Source organism: Dasypus novemcinctus, chromosome 5 (assembly GCF_030445035.2).
Source record: "Dasypus novemcinctus isolate mDasNov1 chromosome 5, mDasNov1.1.hap2, whole genome shotgun sequence".
Taxonomy (NCBI): domain Eukaryota; kingdom Metazoa; phylum Chordata; class Mammalia; order Cingulata; family Dasypodidae; genus Dasypus; species Dasypus novemcinctus.
The window spans coordinates 116,833,644-116,855,714 of record NC_080677.1 but is presented as its reverse complement, the minus strand read 5'-3'; the positions used below and the strand labels follow the sequence as shown (position 1 = coordinate 116,855,714).

At 38.5% G+C, this 22,071-nt stretch overlaps 1 protein-coding gene across 4 annotated transcripts in view; it reads left to right on the top strand.

The window, feature by feature from the left end:
* The first annotated feature begins 982 nt into the window (after positions 1-982).
* PTN (pleiotrophin) overlaps positions 983-22,071 on the top strand; it is a 113,659-nt gene continuing 92,570 nt past the window's right edge. The window contains exon 1 of one of the 4 annotated variants that reach the window (XM_004461662.5): positions 983-1,399. Coding sequence is in view for 2 of the 4 variants with exons in the window: in XM_071215291.1 (XP_071071392.1) it covers positions 12,155-12,165 (11 nt within the window). In the remaining 2 variants the exon portion in view is untranslated. Of the gene's footprint in view, positions 1,400-12,037; positions 12,166-22,071 lie in introns of those variants that run through there. The other 3 variants (XM_004461663.5, XM_071215291.1, XM_071215290.1) reach the window with 3 other exon arrangements.

The following is a 22,071-nucleotide window of genomic DNA, read 5'->3' as shown; positions in this document are numbered from 1 at the left end:
CCACAAAACAATCCTTCTAATTAGGGATGTTTAGGGGTGGTTTTAAATAAATGTTTACTCTAAGTGTTATGTAAGGTGCATAGTAAATATTTGTGAAATTGAATTGAGAAGTGATAGCCTCAGATCCATGGGAACTGGAAGGATATTACAACCACATTTGGGGTGTACACCATCGAACAACAAACTGAAAGGGTGTCAAAAGAGCAAGACAAGAAGAAAGCAGCACTAACTGATGAGTGGCAGAAAAACTCCCCTTTTGACATTTTGAGAATGTTTGGGTAAACATTTCTGAAGCATTTTACACAATATTTTTGTAATCTCATTTTTGTCATATTCTTTTATTACTAAATAAATCCTAGATTTATTACCTTAGCATCTTTCTTCAACTGAAACTCCAGAGAGCCAGGAAGCACCGGCTCTGAGTTAGACAAACCTTGGGGCTTAAGCTACATTGATTAATCCTGAAATCTGGGTGCCAAAGGCATGTCCCTATATAGGTCAAGTAAAGGCACCAAGTAATTCAAAAAGAGAAAGAGTTTCCCAAAGGAAAGTGGCACTTAATTGGGAACTTTCAGACATCTGTCACTCATTGTGACAAGCTCAAAATGTACTTTGCACATTTTGTGACACGCAGGTGAGTGAAACATGGATGGGACTGACAGCTGAGGAAACTAGAATTTGTGAGGAGGATGGGAGTTTGGGGGTGGAGAGAAATGAGGGACAGGGATTTGAGGACTATGTTCTTTTCATCCCCAATATAATTTAAAAGAAAAAGGGGGGGGGGGGGCAAAATTGTAACCTGCAATGCTCAGTTTGACACTTAACAGCATCCTACTCTGCCAAATGGGATATACACCCATTTAAAGAATAGATAATGCCTAAAGTTTGGAAAAGAAATACTGTGTTCAGTCTCTGTTAAAAACAAAACAAAACAATGATACATCACATCACCTCTTCCTTCAAATCCGTTTTCTTGCTCCTGTGGGGAAACACTGCCCCTGGAGTACTCTGCTTTTAATAAGCTTCCCCAATCAGCTCTCGAACAGAGCTCTCCCTCCTTAGCCCAGCCTGCGTCCTCTGCCCGTCCCTCTCATCCCTCCCATTCTCCATTTCCTTTCCCTTCACTCCCTGTCAGGGCGTAATTGAGTCAAAAGCAGGATCAGGTTCCCCGCCTTCCAGTCCAAAAATCCCGCCAAGGGAGTCCCAGAGCAGAAGAAAATCCAAAGTGGGGAGTGGGAAGAAAAGAGACCAGTGAGTCATTAGTCCAGAAGCGAGCGAGAGCAGCAGCAGCCGAGGAGGCGGCAGCACTGAGTCGCGTACCTGGACTCCGGCCGCAGAAAACCCTCGCCCCTTCCAACAAAGGCTGCCTGAGCGCGGGAGAGGACATTTGCAACTCAAAGTAAGTGAAAGGGAACGCGCGATTTCCCCCAGGTGTCTACAGTCTCGTTTCCCTTTTTCTGAGAGCCTCCAGATAATGGAGGGAGGCGGAAGAGGGGCTGCCTGGTGTCTTTGCTGATAAGGCTGCTTTCTAAACTGACCTGATCCAGAGGCACACTGAAGCGTATTTGGGGAAGTCAGGTCAGGATAGGTAGGGCGCGCTTAGATGAGTGGAAAGAAAGAAGCTTTTGTGATGTATGCTCATCTAGACGGTGTTTCTGCTAGCTGGAGAATATGTCAGGGTGGGTTGGAGGAATGCTTGTTGGCTCTTTGCAAAACCTGGTGCTTTAGTAGGTGTGGTGGCTGGGTGGAGAAGAAAGAAAAGCAGCCTGAGCAAGCAGGTGTCATTTTTTCCATTCTTTCTCTGCTTCTCTGACTGCCCCTGGGGCTTGCCAGCTGATGACGCTTTGCTGGCATTTCTAGGTAAGATGTGGGGGCTTGTTCCTCCCAGTGCCAGCTGAATTGAACATCACTCACAGAGCAGCTGGCATTCTGTGCCCTGCCTGCCAGCCCAGGAAGGGTGCTAGAAATGGATAAGTCCTAAGATTGAAGGAGACACCTTGAATCCCATCTCTCATTTTAATGCTAGTATTGGTGACTGCCTGGCACAGGTACATGAACTTTTTATTTCACCCACATGGAGCTAGAATATATTTATTCCTACTTTGCCAGATACTTACAGCTTCTGTCAGAATTGATGCTTCTAGTAAGGCAAAAATATAATTTAAATAGAGGAATGTATTCAACCCCTCCCTACTTAACATACCAAATATACAACTTACTCAGTCCTTAACACACTCACACACACATACACATCACTTCTTCTTAACACCACACACACATACATACACACGCAGAGTTTATATACACTCTGTTGTTCATCCACGCATCTCTGTTAATAGCTGTTTTGTTTGAGGACACCTTGAGAACATAGAAGAGGAAGCAGGGAGAGAAATGGGAGAGGAGAATGAATAATGTGAGGGAGAGCAAAGTTCTTAGGCTTTCAGCATCTCTCATCTTAAGGCTTATCTAGACATTTTGCTTTAGGAGCTTGAAAAGTTGTGTGTGTGTGCATGCGCGCGTGTGTGTGTGTGTGTGTGTGTTGGAGGGAAGGACAAGGGAGGAAGCTCGGGAACCACCAAGGAGTGCTTTTGAACTAATAAATGTTTCATGATCCCGGGCAAATGTGGAATTGAAACAGCACAACCCATTTTACTCCTTGATCATCTGAGGATGCATTGATATGTAGAAGTATTAAAAGTTGATTCGAGTGAAACAAAAGAGAAGTTTCACAACATAGATAATAAAGCTTTTACTTTTCATCTTTAGTATTTCCTTCTTAAGCACATTATGCACTTTAAAGACCAAATCATTAAAAACCTTTAGGGTTCAGTTAAGTTGAAGGAAAATAGAGAGATATGATCTTTTGTTTTTCTCCCTTTGGCATGAGTTATCTCAGAATAGCAATTATCTACTTTCTCACTTAAATTAAAAAAGGAGAATTTAAAAAATAAAACTCACAAAAAACAACTAATGCTATTCTTCTGGAAACTTTTGTCCTTTAAGAGGTCTTATTGTTCTTTCACCATTTGGAAGATGATCTCTCCTTTCTACTGTCCACAAATTCCTATCAGCAGTTTCTTTTCCTCATTTACTGAAAGGCATCTGTGAGGGATGCCCACCTAAAATCATGTGTACCCACATTAGGTACTGCATTCCAGCTGTTTGCTTGTGGATACAAGTACATTTTCTCAGGAACAGAAAGGAATCTACTGTTACCATATGCCTTTTAGTAACTGACCATTTTAACAATCTGAATAATATAATAAATATATTTAGTTTAGTGTATAATTATAATTGTGTGGTTTTTCAAGACCAATTTCCAAGAGATTTGGATTTATTAATTTAGTGAAAGTTTTCATCTACCTCATTTCATCTTCATGTATATCAAAATATAGCAGAACCCTTGTAAATGATGGGAATTTTAAATTTTTTAATTCTAGTCATGCCAATGACCTGATTTGAATTTCAGATCATTGAAAGTAGCCTGAGAGAAATGAGATCTCCAGATATTTAAATTTTTTCCATGAATGAAATAAACTTCGTAAAATAAATATTTTAAGTTTAAATGGCTTTTTCCCTTTGATGATATCCTTGCTTTTAATTTAAATGTCATTCTCCCATGAATTCTGGTTATATTCCTATTTGTGATGTGATGCTTTCATGACTATTCAAATTTTTCCAGGAAATTGAGTTTAGACGGTTTGTTAAAATTGGTATAATAAAGTAATGGTGGATTGAGGACCAGAAGTCAGAATTTAGAATATAAATTCTTATTCTTAACACATTTATGGTGGCACAACAATAAGGGGAGTTGTCTTTGACCTCTCTTCTGAAGATGATGTCCAAGTTGAGACCACTCGGGATGATCTAAAATCAAATGGGTTCCACTTCTGAATGGACAGGGTGCACCCCAAACCAGATGAAGGTCTGATTGACTCCAGAGCATCAGATCAGAGCCTTGGCTCTCCAACTACCTTGGCAAAATGGCATTGGTGGTGATGTCTAGTGGGCCTTCTCTATATGAGTGAGGAATGTTATCTCCTCTGGCAGCTGTTCTCATGATTAATTAGAAGCATGTTTGTCTCCTTTTGGCAAAATGCTGTGTAATTGCCCTGAGAGCAAATAATATTTAAATACCTTTGGTTTTTGAGCTGCACTTATTTTTGTTTTATCCAGAGTCAATGGCTTGAAGGGAATTCCATCACCTTTTTGAAAGTTGTTCTCATTTCTTGATATTTATGGTCAATTCAAATTTCCATCTACTTTCTCCATCTATTTAATGCCAGTTTTATATGTGGCACAATTTCCATGGAATCATCACAAACTTTCTAGATTATAAAGTACAACTTTTTTCTGTTTTAGTACTTAGTAGCTATGACATTAAAGGTGCTTGCGGCGGACTTGACCCAGTGGTTAGGGCGTCCGCCTACCACATGGGAGGTCTGCAGTTCAAATCCTGGGCCTCCTTGACCTGTGTGCAGCTGGCCCATGCACAGTGCTGATGTGTGCAAGGAGTGCCCTGCCACGCAGGGGTGTCCCCCGCGTAGGGGAGCCCCACGCGCAAGGAGTGCGCCCCATAAGGAGAGCCGCCCAGCATGAAAGAAAGTGCAGCCTGCCCAAGAATGGCACCACACACACAGAGAGCTGACACAGCAAGATGATGCAACAAAAAGAAACACAGATTCCCATGCTGCTGACAACAACAGAAGCGGACAAAGAAAGAAGACACAGCAAAACAGACACAGAGAACAGACAAATGGGGTGGGGGGGGAAGGGGATATAAATAAATAAGTAAATAAATAAATAAATCTTTTAAAAAAACTAAATGAAGGTGCTCTGGTTTCAAAGGTTAGCTGCACCAAGACATCATAATGGGCATTATAATTGTATTAATATAGTGGGTTTTATGACATAAATCATATTCACCTTTAATCCCTAGTTCTTAAGACTAGGCAAAAAATACAGTGACTACTTCATGCTTGAGAGAATTTTGAGACATAACATTTAATTTCTTTGACTGAGCTTTATTTTTTGAGTCACTTTTGTACAATAGCTTTAGATAAAATGACATTTCATATAAAGAACCACTATCATAATGAATTTCCTAAAACCAAAATTCTTAGATTCCTAAATTCAGATATAGCAAAAATTAATTTCATTGCTGTTATATTAATTTTGAAAGAAGTGAGTCACAGTAACTGATATTCAAGTTAATTCTAAGAATTGCTCTTTGTAAAATCCAACATATGATTTCAAAACACAGCTTATTTTCTGTGTTTTGATTCTTTGCTTCTAATTCACCAACTTTTACACTATTTCTCTTTCCTCTAGTTTTCTTATTAATCCACTGGCCATCATTTTCCATGCAACAAGTCCTATGGTCTCTTGCCCAATTGCTTCCCCAAACATGCAATGATACATATTCATTATGTACATATGTTTCAGAAATGTTTATGCAAATCTTGAAATGCATGGGGAGTTGACATAGCTAACTAAAATTTTGACATGTTTCTAACCTGGTCTATTCAAATCTTTTTTTCAGATCAATGCACTCTTTATTGTCTCAACTGTATTTTTTTTTTTTTTTTTGACTCAGACGCTGCTTAAAGTCATCTTACATCTTTTTTTTTTTAAAGATTTATTTATTTATTTAATTCCCCCCACCCCGTTGTCTGTTCTCTGTGTCTGTTTGCTGCGTCTTGTTTCTTTGTCTGCTTTGTTGTCCTCAGCAGCACGGGAAGTGCAGGCGGCGCCATTCCTGGGCCGGCTGCACTTTTCTTTCGCGCTGGGCGGCTCTCGGTACAGGGTACACTCCTTGCGCATGGGGCTCCCCTATGCGGGGGACACCCCTGGGTGGCAGGGCACTCCTTGCGCGCATCAGCACTGTGTGTTGGCCAGCTCCACACAGGTCAAGGAGGCCCGGGGTTTGAACCGCGGACCTCCCATATGGTAGACGGACGCCCTAACTGCTGGGCCAAGTCCATTTCCCATCTTACATCTTTATCAATGTAGTAAATGTTGACTTCTCTCTGCAGTTACCCAAGTTGAATGAAGGGGCACGGCCAGTGTTATTTATTTCCACCGTACCCTCTGAGTTCCTACTGAACAATACAATTTTTCTTACTTCTATGTCCAGTTATTTTAAATATTTATTGTATCTTCTGGATATCCAATATTGTGCTGGAAACTATAGGTTTCCTAAGAAATAAAACACAGGGGATCATACTTATAAAATTTCAAATACTTTGTGTTTGGTAAATGGTGATAATTTGTGAACTCCTTTGTTCCAAAGACAAAAAAAGTAATTAGATCCCAAACAATTAAAATTCATTCTATTCTCACCACTCTCTGGAAATAATGCTTTAAAAGGCAGTCACTTAATCAAAGTAATGACTTTTTGCAATTCTTCCTTTTCTTTACCACACAGCAGCACTGTTTGCCAAACAGCACCCTCTTATCGATTATCTTTTACTGTAGCCTCTGACATATAATTATCTTAGTTTTTTCCAAATTTTTTTACTATTTCTTTACTCCCCCCCCTTTTTTTCCCCTCAATCTCTAAATATGGACATTGATTTCCAAAGTTTCTGATTTCAGTTTTCTATATGACCATCTTTCTCAGCCTACCTCTGTCTCTCTCTCTCCATATGCCTCAGTATTGATCATGACACTTCTGTCAGCTTAAACTCCAACTTTCATTTGGAAACTCTCAAATCTCTCCGTTCTCTCTACTGAGCTCTAGTTTCACACTTTCAATTTTTTAAAAAAGTGAATACTGAAGGGAATGATATGAGCAAAATACTCCTGGGGGAAGAAGACTCAAGTAAAGGGTGTATTTTATTCTTATTTCTAGCAGACTTCTCAAGCTATTGACTCTCCTACTCAGTCAGATAGTATAATAGGGGACACCAAGATAAATAAATAAATATACTTTCAAGCAGCTTATGTCTCTCCATGTATGTGTGAGTAATATTATTAAAACACAAATTGCTGTAACACATGTTGTATTAAGGCATGTGCATACAAGATTTTTGTCCCAAGAGGTTTAAGAGACAGCACATTTTTTTTGAGTGATAGAAAAGTGGAGCTCATAAAAGACTAAACATAGGAGATGATATTCAATATTTATTTCAAAAGCATCCCTGACTTTTTGATATTTTAATGTAGTTTATTCTGGAGATGAGACTGAACTCTCAATTCTTTCATGTTTTCATTTCACAGTTGCCACATAATAACAGGAAAAAAAAATACAGTTGGAAATGACATCTTAAGAATTCATTCTGAGTTATTTAGAATAAATAAAATTTTAAAGGCATGCTACCTCACCCTAGATATACTTCTCAGGGAAATTTGTACTAAATATGAGAGATGGCAGTCCATTAATAAAAATATAAACATGGAGATAAAGAAACCAAATACTCCAACTTCAGCTGGCATTTGGATGAAATTGTACATAGAAATTGGGGCACCAACGGAGTGTTTCTCAGTATAGAGTCTCCCTGAAGGTGGACCTAAAATTCATCTCTCCTTTTTTCTTCTAAGCCTCTCTTTGCACCTTTCAGCAGCTTCAGCTTCTCCTTTACCAGCATGGTGTCAACACTGGACAATACATATTTGCCTCTCATTATTACTCGCCATAACACCAGCTCTACCCCATCCACATAGTCGTTGAAGCCAGATTCCTTCTCATTCATCAGGAGGACTCTGGAATGTCTAACATAAGACCATGGAAGATGCCCAATAACTATCTGCTGAATGAATGAAAAAATAAATAATGACCCTGAACACCATTCTCTCTGCCCCTCATGACCCAATTGCCTTGATCATCTGTCTCCTATGCCTAATCTCCTGCTCCGTTAAACTATCACCTGATGCCAATTTCTTGTTTAAACCCAAGCACCTCCCTTCTCATGCTTGATTCTCTGGAAGCAGCCTCTCCAGCTCTCTTCTCTTTATGTCCTACATCCCAAAGGCCATATAGCCCTGCCAGTTAATGACTCTGGAGTGCCTTCCTAATCATACTCTACCTTGTTCATTTTAAGACCCCAACTCTGCATGATCTTTGAGTGACAGTTACTTTTGATATCACCAAGAGAGAATCCCTACCTCTTCTTTATAAAAATGTACTATTCAAAGGTACAACACTGATCACTTGAGCATTATTTTCATCATAGCTCCAATGGGGGCTATAAAGCTTTGGTTTTCATAATCTTTCCCATTTATTTTCCCATCATATTTTCATAACAACTTTATTGAAGTATGCTGAGCTAGGTATCTTTGATGATTAAGCTGATGCAAAAATTTAGGCTTACAGAAGTTAAGGTGGCCCCATTTAAAGTTATACAGGAATTAAAACAAAGGTCTTAAAATTTCTAGTTTGGATTTTTCCCTCTTTTTAACATCTCTTTCTTTTGCTAATAAATTGTTTTCATCTCCTAGTTGCCTCTCACATCAAACCTAAACATTGGTATAAGTACATTGAGAACCCAAATAACTTTGGGCAGCGCTTCTCTGTCTTCAATGTTTTTCAAAATAACATTGAGTTACATCTCAGCATCTAGACGCCCAAGGCCCATCTTAGAAATACTGATTTGAGAAGTCTGTAGTAAAATCAAGGAACCTGGGTATCTGACAGGCGATCTAGATGCAGGTGCTCCATTAGAAATGTTAGTGCTAATGATCCAATATTTGAGCTCCAGGGTCAAAGACATAGAGGTATATACCAAAAGTACCCTCCTTACTGGCTGTGTAACCGTAAGTAAATACCGTGGCCATTCTTTCTTCTATTTTCTTAATACTACTACTATGTAATATGAATACTGCCAAGATTGACATAATTTTTACTTGAGAAAATGATGTGAAGTACTGAACATAGAATCTGATTGTTAGGGAGAGTTTGATGAGAATGATGAAATTGAAGATTATTATGATGTAGCACCAAATGAAAACACCTCTTTACCTCCTTCCCACACTGCTTTCATTTCTGTGCCCCAGTTGGACTCGTAAAAATATACAGTGTGAATGCACTGCTTCCTGAAATGCCTCTCCCCTCCACACCCTCAAATCATTCTCTTCCTTTCTTCTAAATACTGACACAAAACTCACTTTTTCTGAAAAGAAATGGACAGAACATGATTATGATCAAGGCCTGAGGCATTTGGACATGTATGGCCTCCATATCAGACTTTTAGGCTTGGTCTTTCCCATAGATTCTGTAAGAGCATTTTACATACAGGAGATCTCCCAACTCATGTGGGGAGCAGTCTCTGCAGCCACGTCATTGTTGAAGGTCCTCTCTGAATCCTCCTGCTGCCATGGGGAAAGTACAGGACGAAGAGTCATGGTTTGGATTCAGAAATGGGCATCTCATCTCATTTGTGCCTTTTGATCGCTATGGCTTACTGAGTATGTCGCTGAACCTCCTGGAACCTCAGGTCTTTCAGCTATAAAATGGAGAATATGATGATGTTTGTCTACATCGCAAGTTGGCAATATCTATGAACTGTAAGCCTTTATATTAAACATTATCTAATAAAATCAGTGAAGCAAGTTCTGTGTTTCTCTTTCAACAATTCTGCTGCCACCATTGTCATTTTCTCAGGACACCTAGAAGTTACCTAAGATGCTGGAAGGTAAGTTTGACCTGATGAAGTGAGGAAAAATGTGTGACCCGTGTGAAGGAAAGGAAGTCTGAATCACAGTAAGAAAAGCCACAAGATGATCTTAAGTAGAGCTACACTAAAATGGTTATGAATTCTTTTACTAAATATTTTGGTAAAGTTATTTCTCAGGAGTCTTAAAGAATACATAACATATTTCTCAAATAATTATTCTCACTAAATTTGGGTCTTTAGAATTGGCAAGCTAGACTTTGTTTCCACTCTAGCAATACTTTTCAAATTTTCGTGTGCATACAATCACCTGGGGTTCTTGCTAAAATGCAGATTCTGATTGAATCGGTAGATGCTGGGAGTCTGTGTTTCTAACAAGCTCCCAGGTGATAGCAGTGCTGCTGGCCTGCAGACCTCACTTTGAGTAGCAAGCTACTGTACTTTAAATCAACAAACCTGAGGGAACAGGTAAGTGCTCAGAATTCTCCAATCATGATAGCCACCACTGAAAAAAAATTATAAGAATGGCTGGCAAAAAATACTTCTTGGATGCAAAGGAGCTCGTACTTATATCTTCATGGAATGATGGAAATGTTTTGATAATGGATGGTGGTGATGGTAACACAACATTGTGAACACAATTAACGGTAATAAAATATATATCTAAATATGATAAGGGGAAACGTTAGATTGCATATATGGTAACAGAATTAAAAGTTTTAGAAAAATCCATGGAACTGCACTACACAAACAGTGAATCCTAAATTAAACCATAGACTATAATTAATAGTTCAGTTTTTAAAATGTGGTATCAATTCTAACAAACATTCCATACGAAAGCAAGGTATTTGTGTTGGGGTGGTATTTGGGAATCCTGTATTTTGTACATGATTGTTCTGTAAACCCTTACCTTTGCTAATAAAGATAAATAAATAAATAGTTAAAGGAAGGGGGACAAGAACTAGTGAAAATGTGTTAAGGAAACTCCAGTCTTAATATCAAACGGATATAATGTAATATATTTCCTTAGTATTGAAGTAGTCTATTCTTTAGAGTTTTAACATATTCTATTCTCTCTTCTTTGCTACAGTGGAAGTAGAGCAGGTATCATCAGTCTATGTGACTTCCTCAAAGCCATTGGGCTGCCCAGAGAGGAGACAGCTTTTTATCTCAGAGTCCAGATTTAACCAACCAAGAATTTTCATAATGGCTTTCTTTATTTACTGACCACATGGCATTTTCTCGACTTTACCACGGGGTTATTGTCCCAGTAGCAGAATCATCTCTGAGATTTTAACGTACAGTGGGCTTCATTTGTGAGTGTAAGAACATCAGAGGTTTATTTACCACCGAGCATGTCAGCTGGCTAGAGAGGTGTTCATGGTAAGCCAGAAGTTGGATTTCTACTTAAAAAAATACCCGTGGCTTTGGAAATCCTGAAGCAAAGGTCAATTTAGGGCTTCAAAGAAACAAAATAAAACGAAAAATTTAAAAAGCCATTGCTCTCCGTGTGTTTATGTGCAATGCTTGTCTTTAGATCAAGTCTAAGGGGTTCCAATGAGGAAACCTGAAGCTGCTGTAGGAAGAAAAGCAGGTACATTATTAGATTATTTTTGATAGGTATAGGTACGTATGTCTTGATACAATAAAATAATGCCTTTCTTCCCATCCTCTTTTTGTGTTTAAAATATACCCTTCCCTTTTGAATGTAACGTCTCTGGCAATTTGTATTATGCAGAATGTCAAATATAGCTCATTGCATGTCAAACTTGTGACAAGGTTGCTTAATTTTAACCATGTGAAAAATAATGAAACAATTATTTCATCATTATGTTTATTAATTGGAAAACACAAATGTGTGCCTGAAGAAATACATTTTCTATTTCTAGAAAAATATGTTCTCATGGTACACAGTATTCACATTTTATAAAATTCTAAAGAAGGAAAATATTAGTTCATAATCCTCAAAATATACACCATTATTAACTTTCTGATTTTTTAACTGATTTTTTTTGTCATAACTGTTTTGAAATAGTTGTATGCATAATTCTGTATCAACCTTTTAAAGCAACCTTATAATTGATGCTTGTTATATTTTTTATTAGCTAGATACATGTTAACATGTGCCTTTGTTTCCACCAAATGAGATAGTTAAAATAAGAATTCACTTTATTTGGCTGGATATAGGTAAATTTGAATCAGAAGAAAATGTTGCATAAATTAAGGGAATGGACTCTCCTTAAAAAACTGGAAACAGAAAAATACAAATAAACAAAATATCTTTCTTTCAATAAAGGATGTAGCTGTTCAGATGGGAACAAATAATCCCATGTATTTTAGCATGTGCCAATTAAAAGTCAAGCTGAGTAAACATTATCTTCCAGTGTTACCCTTGGGGGCTCTCCCAGGTACAGAGCTAGGGGTAAGTCTCTCCAGGGAAACCACAGCTGCCTGCTCCTGCCTAGGTCCAGCCTACCTTCTTAGCTGGTCCCTAGAGCTGGGGAAATCTCAGAACTGCTCTGGGATCCAGGGGCGTGAACCTGATGCACTGCAGGTGGGTAACGGCAGGAGCCGCCAACGTCTTTGATGCATGTTGTCCTAGGGCTTGCACCCTTTGGGGAGTTATTTGCTTTTTTATTATTTGAGATTACTAGTGTACCATTGGCTCTAGTTTAAAGTGTGTTAGATCAAATTTGGACTTGACAATCACATTCCTGATTGTAGAGGAGGGGTTAAAGTCAAATGCTTTCGTTATCTATGTATCTCTGCCAGATTGGGATTTCCACCAACTTGAGCCTGAAAGGGTGTTTAGCCCTTTGAAATAGCAGCTCTAGTCTGACAGTGAGGGATCACTGAATCTGCCTTCTGGGAGGCGATAACTGGGGATTTGAAGTGTACTTCAAGACTATCATAAATGAATTTGGTTTGGAGAATTAGATCAAAAGCATTTCAGTGGGAATAAGTGGGTAGAAGTGGATTTCTACCAGTTTTTCTCTAAATGAATTCAAATTTCCTAAAAGCATGCTAACTCTGTGGGTTTCTAGTGTCTCAGCCAATGATATTCTTTTGTGATTCTGAGAGAATTTAAATGGGAACCATTAACTTCAAAGGCAGCAGAATGAAGAAGAAAAAAATACTAGAAGTGAACTTGGGAAAAAGATCCAAGGATCTGATAGACAGAAGCACCGTCCTTGGAGAGAGGGACTTCAGACTTCATGGAAAATTCAGTCAGATAGTGTCGAGGTTTCTCCCACCATGGGTGACTACTGCACAAATACCACCAGTCCTTTGAGCCCGTCTGGCTGTGGTGGTGTTTGTTAGGAGAGTTCTCCAGGGTGCATTTGCTTGTTTGCTTTCTAAGTCTCCTGGGCTGCATATGCCTCTTGGCACAATAATCCTGTGAAGCCAAGCCAGCTCTGTGTAGCAACCCTGCCCTTCCTTCTTCTTACAGGATGTGTTTGAAGACAAAGCAAAATCAGCTGTTCTGAAGAGTTCCTGCCTAGAGAGGACCTGAGCAACCTCCAGTGCAGGGCCTGGGCTTGGACAATCTGGTCCTTGCAGCCAATTTTTCTGAAGGACCGCCTACCCTCTAACCCATTGTTTCCACTGAAGTCCTCCCCATACTTGGAGGGAGATTGTTAAAGGGGAGGAGACTAAGAGGCTCCTTTCATGGGCTGGAGCACAAAGGGGTTCTTTGAGAGTTCAGCGTGGCACACGCGTTAGCTTCCTGATTGTTTTCTGCCTTGACAGTCATTGACTGGCTGTAATGTGTGAATAATGCAAAAATCCTGTTTAAACTCAGAATAACTTCAGGCTTTGGCTTTTCTAATAAGAAGTCCAAGTTTATTTTAAAGAATGAACATTCTCTTGTCTTCTTCCCATCTCAAATCTATCCTTTCCTAATCGTATTTCCAGGTCCATTTCAAGAAGTAAGTAGGTCCATTAGAACCTGAGCAACAACAATTGGAAACAAGTGCAGAATAGGAGATGTGACTCTTGTTCTTTGGTACTTTTAATGTTTCTTTAGTAAGGAAGGGAGCTTAAGTAGCAGACACTTTTCCTCAAAAGGAAATGGATTTCCTTGGCTCATCTAATGTGATATGGGATTGCTTATCTTTATTCTTGGTGGCATTTAAACAAAATCTCACTTTGTCCCTTGAAAATATTCAAATATTGGTACTTATTATGCCTCGTCATGCTTCAGTGAGAATGGAGTGCCTTTTAAACCTGCAGAGAGGCCAGAAACCTCTGGATGGAAAGAGGTGAGAGATATGGTTGTGAAGTGCAGACCTCTCAGTAAGGCTTAAGGGGCAAATAACATTTTCTGAGGGGTGGAAATGGAAAAACTATGGCCCTGTGATTTATCAGAAAAATGATGACTTTTATTCAAATGAAGAGGAAGGGATACCCAATAAGGAATGTCATGTACAACAAAGGAGCATTTGGGATGCATATTAGAAGGGCTAAGAAATGGAAATATTGACAGGTGTTTCCTAAAACAATTTTGCAGACCTTGTATTATATCACTCAAGAGAGCATCTGACTGGCATTACTTTCATTTAGAAGTGTCTATATGAAGGTACTTCAATTTTGAACTTCTTGAATTGTGGGGCTTTTATAATTAAAGGAAATAACTGTAATGATGATGAGTTTTAGTGACTATGTATCTTGTGGTTTAACCTCATTGTTTCTGCTACACTTCTAGCTGAAATATCTAGTTCCTCTTTCACTTTACTACTACCTAACATAGTCCCTGACACATAGTAGGCTCAATACATATTTGTTGTTGAATAGAATTGGCATAACCCTTTACCAGGTTTATACCTCTCCCCCAGCCTCCAACCTGGGCCTCTGCCAACTCCAGTACGTCTTAACATTAGCCAGCTGCCCCAGCCAGAAGTGAGAGGAACAACTGTTTTTTCATTATCAGCTCCAGCTTCTCCCTTCTGCTCTAGACTTCATACTCAGAGGGTATTTCCTTTATAGATGTTCAGATACCCAGAGCCTAGCCTCCTGTTATTGCATGAAGACAATTTGTGTTTAGTCTTTATGCTGCCCTTTGGCATCTCCAGCTTCCCTTGCCACAGACCCATAGCAATAAGCCAAAGTTGAGGACTCTCCAGGACCTCTGAGGCACAGTCTGTTGGAACTGCCAGGGCCGCAGAGGAGCCTCCACCCTTATTGCCAGCTACCTTTGGGAGTTGAAGACCTTGCTTTGTTTTCCTATTAATTCTCCTCCTTTTCCTTTTGAACACAAGTCACCAAAATTAATGACTGCCAATATTTTTGAGTAGTCTCTATGTGGCAGTCACAGTACTAAGAACTTTACATTTAGTGCTAGGTTCAATAGTGCCAATTTAAAAATGAGGGAGCCGAGTTTCAGAATGGTCAGAAGTTAGTTAGAGATGGAGTTGGGATTGTAGCCCAAATATGTATCTAAAACTATGAAGCTCTTAAACAGCATGGTCTTCTACCTCCATTCCCCTGTTCTGGGAGTACTTGAAGATACTTTGATTCACATTCCTCTCTTCCCCCTGGCCAATGAACAAGAATATGCTTTTGTAGTATGTAATTTATTTTTATCCCATTACAATAATCAGAATGCACTCTCTTGGACAAAGAATCCTGTCATTAGACTAGACTTCTTTGATTGTGTATTATTGGATGTTGTTTCATTCTCTATTATATTCTCAAGCATCAGTTTGGCTGGCTCAACTCCCATGTGCTGAGAAGGGTGAGGGGGTTGTAAGTAGACAGGAGAGTGTCTAGGAGATGCTCTGTTCCTCCAGCCTGCTATCACCTGACTAAATTGTTGGGATTGCTGCATTCCAGCCCTGGGGGAGTCCACAATGCTGTGTTTGTTTGTGTATGAGAATCTCTGGCTTTGATTAGCAGCTAGCTCCAGTGCAGCTGAATATACAATAGTGACCAACGGATGGGGGAAAAATTCTGCTACGGTCTCCCATTGGAAAGCATTCATCATTAAACTTGGACATCCAACAGTGGGGCACAGAGGCTGGGAAAGGTTATGTGATGGATTCTTCATGCCCTGCAACCTGTCTGTGTGACAAGGTCACTCCTTTACATGATGTGCTGAACCTCCTCTCTCTAGATGACTTCTATGATTAAGGTTTGAGAGTGGTAGTGATTTAGTTTGCTAAGGGGAAAATCCTGGAAGGCTGGAAAGCATGAGGGAGTTCCACAAGCCCAAGATACCTCAGGGCTGTTACACAGTTTTAACACAGCGTAGAAGAATTTTACACAGCAGGGAAGAATTGTCCATTTGGCTGCATGGAAGAGGTAAAAATAACTATTATCATAATTCTGTTGATGAAACAGGAATGTAGGAAGTTTTTATTTCATCAAATAGACAAAGCCAGTGACTTCTTGACCAACCTTATAATAGAATTTGTATTTATTCTTACTAAATTAAATTTTATATTCATTTTAAGCACCTCTTAACCTCTAGAAGCTGAATAACAAGGTTGCCCCCAAATAAAAAGTCTTCATATAGCGCTAGAGGAGTCCTGGAGTTACTGATGATTTTTAAACACCAGAATATTTGTCTGCGACACTGTGCATTTTACAATAAGAAACATGCCATTATCCTAGCCTGCACATGCCTTATTTGGGTCCTTTTAAGGAGACCAAAGCAGACTTATAGCATAGGATTAAATGATCAAAGAGTAGCTTCAATCAAGTTATTCATAGGAGGAAGACATTCTGGGCTGAAGTGGAAGAGGAAGATGGCGTGAAGGGGGTGGGATTTTCAAGGACAGTGGTATTTCACATGGCAGGGGGAAAGCATTCCTGGTGAGAGATGGAGATGAGGAAAGCCAAAGAGATGACAAAAAGCAGGATGTGTTTTGAGGGGCAGGGAGCACATGGCCTGATGTATGCAGAGAGTGTGTATACAGAGAGTGGATGTTAGGATGAGAAAGGAATGTAAGGAAATAATAGCAAGAATCTTGAATTACAGGCTAACTTGCTTGAATTTTATCTTGTTAGGTAGTAAGGAATCACTGAAAGTTCTCCACAAGCAGGGAAGGAAAAAAATTTGGTAAAATGTAGGTCATAAGAAAGATTATTTTTAGAGAAGTAATAGATTAGATGTGGAAAGAAATCAGTTAAATTTTAAGAAGTAATCCTCTATGTACCACCCCTTCCCCCAAGACCTAGGGCTTTTCAGTTTCTGGAAATCCTGTTCATGCTTCAATGCTTTGCTTAAATACCATCTACTCCATTAAAATTGCTTTTATCCCCTTAAAATGAATACTTGCTCCTTTTTCTTTTCCTCAATGTTCTATGGCTTTTCTTTTATAGCTTGTCATTCATTCATTCATTCATTCATTCATTCATTCATTCAAAAATATTCAATGAACACAACATGCCAAGATCTGTGTTAAGTACTAGGACTACAGAAATGAATGCGGTACAGTTCCTGTCCTCAAATGGCACAATCTGGCTTGGGGGATGGGGAAGTCACATAAAGAGCTAATCAGTGCACTGTCAGTGCAATGACCTAGATAAGCCCTGACATTTGAAAGCAGGTAGGAGAGATACCTAATTCAGTTGGGGATAGATTCAAGGGACCCTTTCATGGGAGAGGGAATGTCTCTTGATCAGTGTTTAAAGACTGAAGAAGATAAGGGAGGGAGAGTTCTAGATAGAGGCAATAGTGTGGATTCTTACTTCAGTCAGTGTTATCTAATGAATGAAGATAATAAATGATGCTCTCATCCCTACTTAACCACAGAGCTCTGAGCCCAAATGGTTTGCACAATTACAATGGAATGAATGACTGTATTGTTAATACTTTGATGTAAGTAGGTGATTGGGAGGGATTCTTTCTGTGGACATTATGTAGGAAAATGAAAGGCATCTCGAACTCAGAATTATGAGGGAAGGTGGAATATATAGTGTGAGTGGAAAAGGAAAAGTTCAAGTTGATATACTTGGAACAATTCTAATGCCACTGATAGAAAGGGGACATTTAGAGGAAGAGCTGATTTTGGGGAAGAAGATGAATGTGCTATGCCTGAAGGAGTTGTGGAGAGTTGGGCCTAGGCTTCTCAGGTCTGTAGGATATTTGTGAGCATTCTTAAGGTCTGGTGAGGCCATTTGAAGAGAATTAGCCTCAGGCATGTAATAGTTGGTCAGTGGTGACCAGGTTCCCACCCAAACTCTGGATTTCCGGTACTCATTACCTTCCTTGGCAGGAGCTCTTGCAACATATTCTCACTAGAATAAGATAAGACTAAGTTAATTTTATTCTTGGCAAACTATTTTTTATCATTGTGCTCCTTATTTTAGGAGATCCTTGGGTGTGTCAGCTTTCATGGAAACTCTATAATCATTGTAGATACATAACTTGCCCATGGGATGGTTTTCTGCCACATCTTCCAAAAGAGGCCATTTGGTCTACCAGAGCTTTGGTATTATGAGTAACCACATTTTAGAGGAGCACTGATTCACTCACCCAGGAATGCCTGCTCCTTCTCTGAAACCACTCACTTTCTTATGTTCAAAGGAATGATCTTCTGCCAGTCATATATATTGTCATTAGTTCTGTAGCCAGTGGAAAATGTAGTTACTCATGAAATTCAATACCAGAGTAACAGTGAAAGCCAGATTGTTATGGCTCAATAAATATTGATTAAACTATGTGGAGAAAAACAAAGTGGAGGGCCCTCAAAGGGAGAACCAGTCTCTTATGTTCTTTGTTGGAAGGGTTCCTAGTCCTGGGAGGGTATTTTGTAACATGGTTGTTTCTTCACTGTCCACAGTCAGCACCTCCTCTTCCACATACCCTGCTGGGATGTGAAGACGCTCCCTTCCTTTCTGTATTTTTTTTTTCATCCAACTCCAGGGATCCTCTTAAAGAGTGAGGGCAGAGTTGAGGGTAAATGGATCATTTTCATTTTTCCCCCTTCACAAATGATTTTTTCAGCTTTGCTAAAAGAAAAGGAAGCTCAGGAAGTCAGATTTGTCTGGTTTCCAATTCCCAATTCAATTTTGAGTCAGAAGAGGCAGGAAATGTCCTGGGACAGAAATTGGGCAACATATTTTCTAAGAAAACCATTTAGCTCCATATAGAGATTACATTCAATAATGTTTCAGATGAAATTTAGTCAGCAAGTACTGGTCCAGGTAATTTAGTGCTTATAAGGCTGAGCTCCTGGTGATGTTACCAGGGTTTTGCTACTTCTAGTTCCTTTGATCAATCAGTAAGATTTTGCCAGGATGAAACTATTAAATGCAATCTAAGGCTCTATTATCTGCATATGTCCCACTTGATATTTTAAAAATTGTACTTCTCTTTAGGTTTATCTATAATGAGGTCAACAATTAATATTTGCACATTCAAATTGCTTTCACTCATCTTATCTCCTTTTACTCTCACAACAATTCATAACTTTTAACATGGATGAGGAAAAGGAGGCTCGAGAATGTCCTCTTGGCCAAGATAAAGAAATAATGATAGTTACTTCGTCCACCTTGTAGTATTTTGTGGGGAATGATCATAATTTGTATAAGTATTTTGAAAAACAATTCAACGAAAAGTTGGCATTCTTTTCTCTCCTGTATATAGATTCTATGGCATAAAAACACTGGCATGTACAATTCTAATGGCATAAACCATTGCTTCTTAAAATTTGGTCTATCTGCGTTAGAATCTGTTGGGTTTGCTGTTTAAAAGTTTTCTATCCTCCATATGTTAAATCAGAATCTTTAGAAGAGTCTTAGCATGTTCATTTTAAAAAAGCCCTTATTACTAATTTCATATATAATACATTTGAGAACTTCTTTTCCAGAATGTGTGTGCAATATATTCAGCATGTATCTATTGAAAATCAGGCTTATTATGACCATAGCAGTCTCCCAGAAATACTTAAAAGTAGATTCTTGGTTTTAGACCAGACTCTATCACTGGCTAACAATGTATTTTAATGAAATCATTTCAATTTTTCAGGCCTTCCTTTCCTTTCCTGTAAAATAAGGTACCTAGACAAAAAGATCTCTAAGATCCCTTTAAGCTTTTTGATCTAGCAGCTATTCTCTTGCCAGATTTTAGTCTCCTAATTGTTTCATCTCTTCCCATGGAATACTTTTCAGATGGTATTTAAGCTAGTGGTTCTCAAAATATGCTTCCTATAACTTGCAGCACCAGCTTTACCTGGGAATTTGTTAGAAATGCAAGTTGTCAGGTATTGTCCCTAACCTATGAAATCCAAAACTATAAGGGTGAAGCCTAGAAATCTGTTTTATTTTTCATTTTTTTAAAGGATTTTTAAAATCTTTTTAAAATCTTTAAATGGGTTTTAAAAATCTTTAAAAGATTTTTGAATTTTTAAATGGATTAGGAAGGAGGGTACCAGAGGGCTTCTTTGAGTTTCAACCAAAGACATTTCTGTCTCTGACATAAAATAGCTCTTAAACATTATATCATAAAATTTCAATTATTAGGACAAACTTCTTATTTTGTCACTTTTAGTATACTAAATCTGTGAAAAATATAGTTATTAATATTAAGCATATTGTTTTACTTATCCTAGTCACTGATAGTTTATTTTAAGTAAAGCAAGCAAAAAAACAAAAACAAAAAGACAAAAACAAAAAAAGAAATCCCTAATAGTAAACCTCTAAGAAGAAACTTAACTCAAGATTTAGATAACAAAATTTTATTTATCTGTTATGTATGTTTAAATATGCTTGAAATTCTAAAGGCTGTGGCCATAGTTCAACTGAAAAATGAATATAAATTAGCATTGGACAAAAAGAGAAAACCATAGTCTGATGTTCAGCAAAAAAAAAAAAAAAATCCACTCAGGCTTTAGTCAGTATCTAGCTCTAGCAAAAAAACATTTTTATAGAGAAATTATAAATCCCTACATAAGATATCATTTAATATCTACTATCTGAGAACTTGCTATCAATAAAAAACACTATTAATGACAATAGAGATATTGCCACTAATCAGTTTTGCAGTTAGCATGTGGACATGAATAAAGGCATCGGGCTACCTTTTAGGCTGTGGAATATGAAACTGTAAATGGATCTCTATCTCTTTCATCTCCATTGCTCTCTACCTTACTTACCTATCATCTATTTTATCCATCTATACGTCGATGGATTAGATAGATATACATTTTGAAACAAGGTAAAAGTATTTGGTTAAAAACTATTTTATAGCCAAAGAGAAATCTAAACCATATTTGGTCTGAAGGATTTTATTTTCACAAAACAAACATCTCTTTGGTTTGTAGCCAAGCTGAGCAGTTATAAAACCTGCCCTTAAGCCAGTTTGATAAATGGTATTAACCTTAGAGTTCTGAGGAGCGAGAGTGGTGAACACGGAGTTCCTTTGCTTGTTTAGCGTGCGTGTGTTATATAATTCAGTTCAGCTTGGAGCATGACAAGATAGGCACCAGCAAGGGAGGCCAACAGCTGCTGGGTCGTTTCCTGAACTATGCATTAGCCTGGATGTTCTGAATGGGACACCTGTGGACACAAAGCACATTGTTGAACACTCATTAGAGAGCCTTAGCACATGCAGTTCACCCCAAAGCTTATTTTCTCATCTTGAGTCTGTGCAAAATAAAGCCAGAGCTTATAACACAGAGGGTTCCCCAACCCAGCTTGCTCTGCAAGATGAATAACTAGCACATCAAGACATCAGAAGAGAAATAACAAGGCATCCTGTGGGGTAGGCTGACAATGAGCTGCAGGATCAGGGAAGGCAGAGGGCTGGTTTGTGTAAGGCGACTGCTGTTAGAAATGCAATGCAATCAACAAGCTGTCTCAGAAATTCAAGGGAAAGCATAGAATGCAAGCTTGAAAAAACCCTACAGACTTATAAAAGTTTATTTTTCTCAAGTCAGTGTCCATGGTCCTATTTTTTTCGAGTTTACTCCTGAATTCTGCCTTAGCTTGCTTTCTCCTATTTAAATACCTGCAGTTTTTTTCTCTAGTTATCTTACTCAAAAATAGCTTTACATTTGAGATGCTGCAAAAATCTTCATAATCTTTATAACAAATACAACGCACTACCTATTAAAACACAAGGACAGGTATTCAACTCTAAGAGAAAAGCAGCAGGGCTAAATTTTCTAGAAGTGTGAAATGCCTGTTTTAACCACAATACAGTGGATATGGTCGTTAGAAAATATACTCCTCATTTTTAATTTGACACTAAAATGTTTTGTATTAGAGAAAGATTTTTATAGCCTAACTGTGACTCTTATTCTTTCTCCCAGGTAAATGGCAGTGAGCATGAGTATGGAGGGAGAGGGTGCTTGTGAACATGTGGGTAAATTATAGTGAAAGATGATTAGAAAAAGAAAAAAAGACTTTTATTCTCCTGTCACATAAAATAATAATAAAAAAACAGAGGAGGCCTCAATGGTTGTCATTCAAATATGAATGCATATGTTTGAGCCTTTCAGATTAGCAAGTGCAT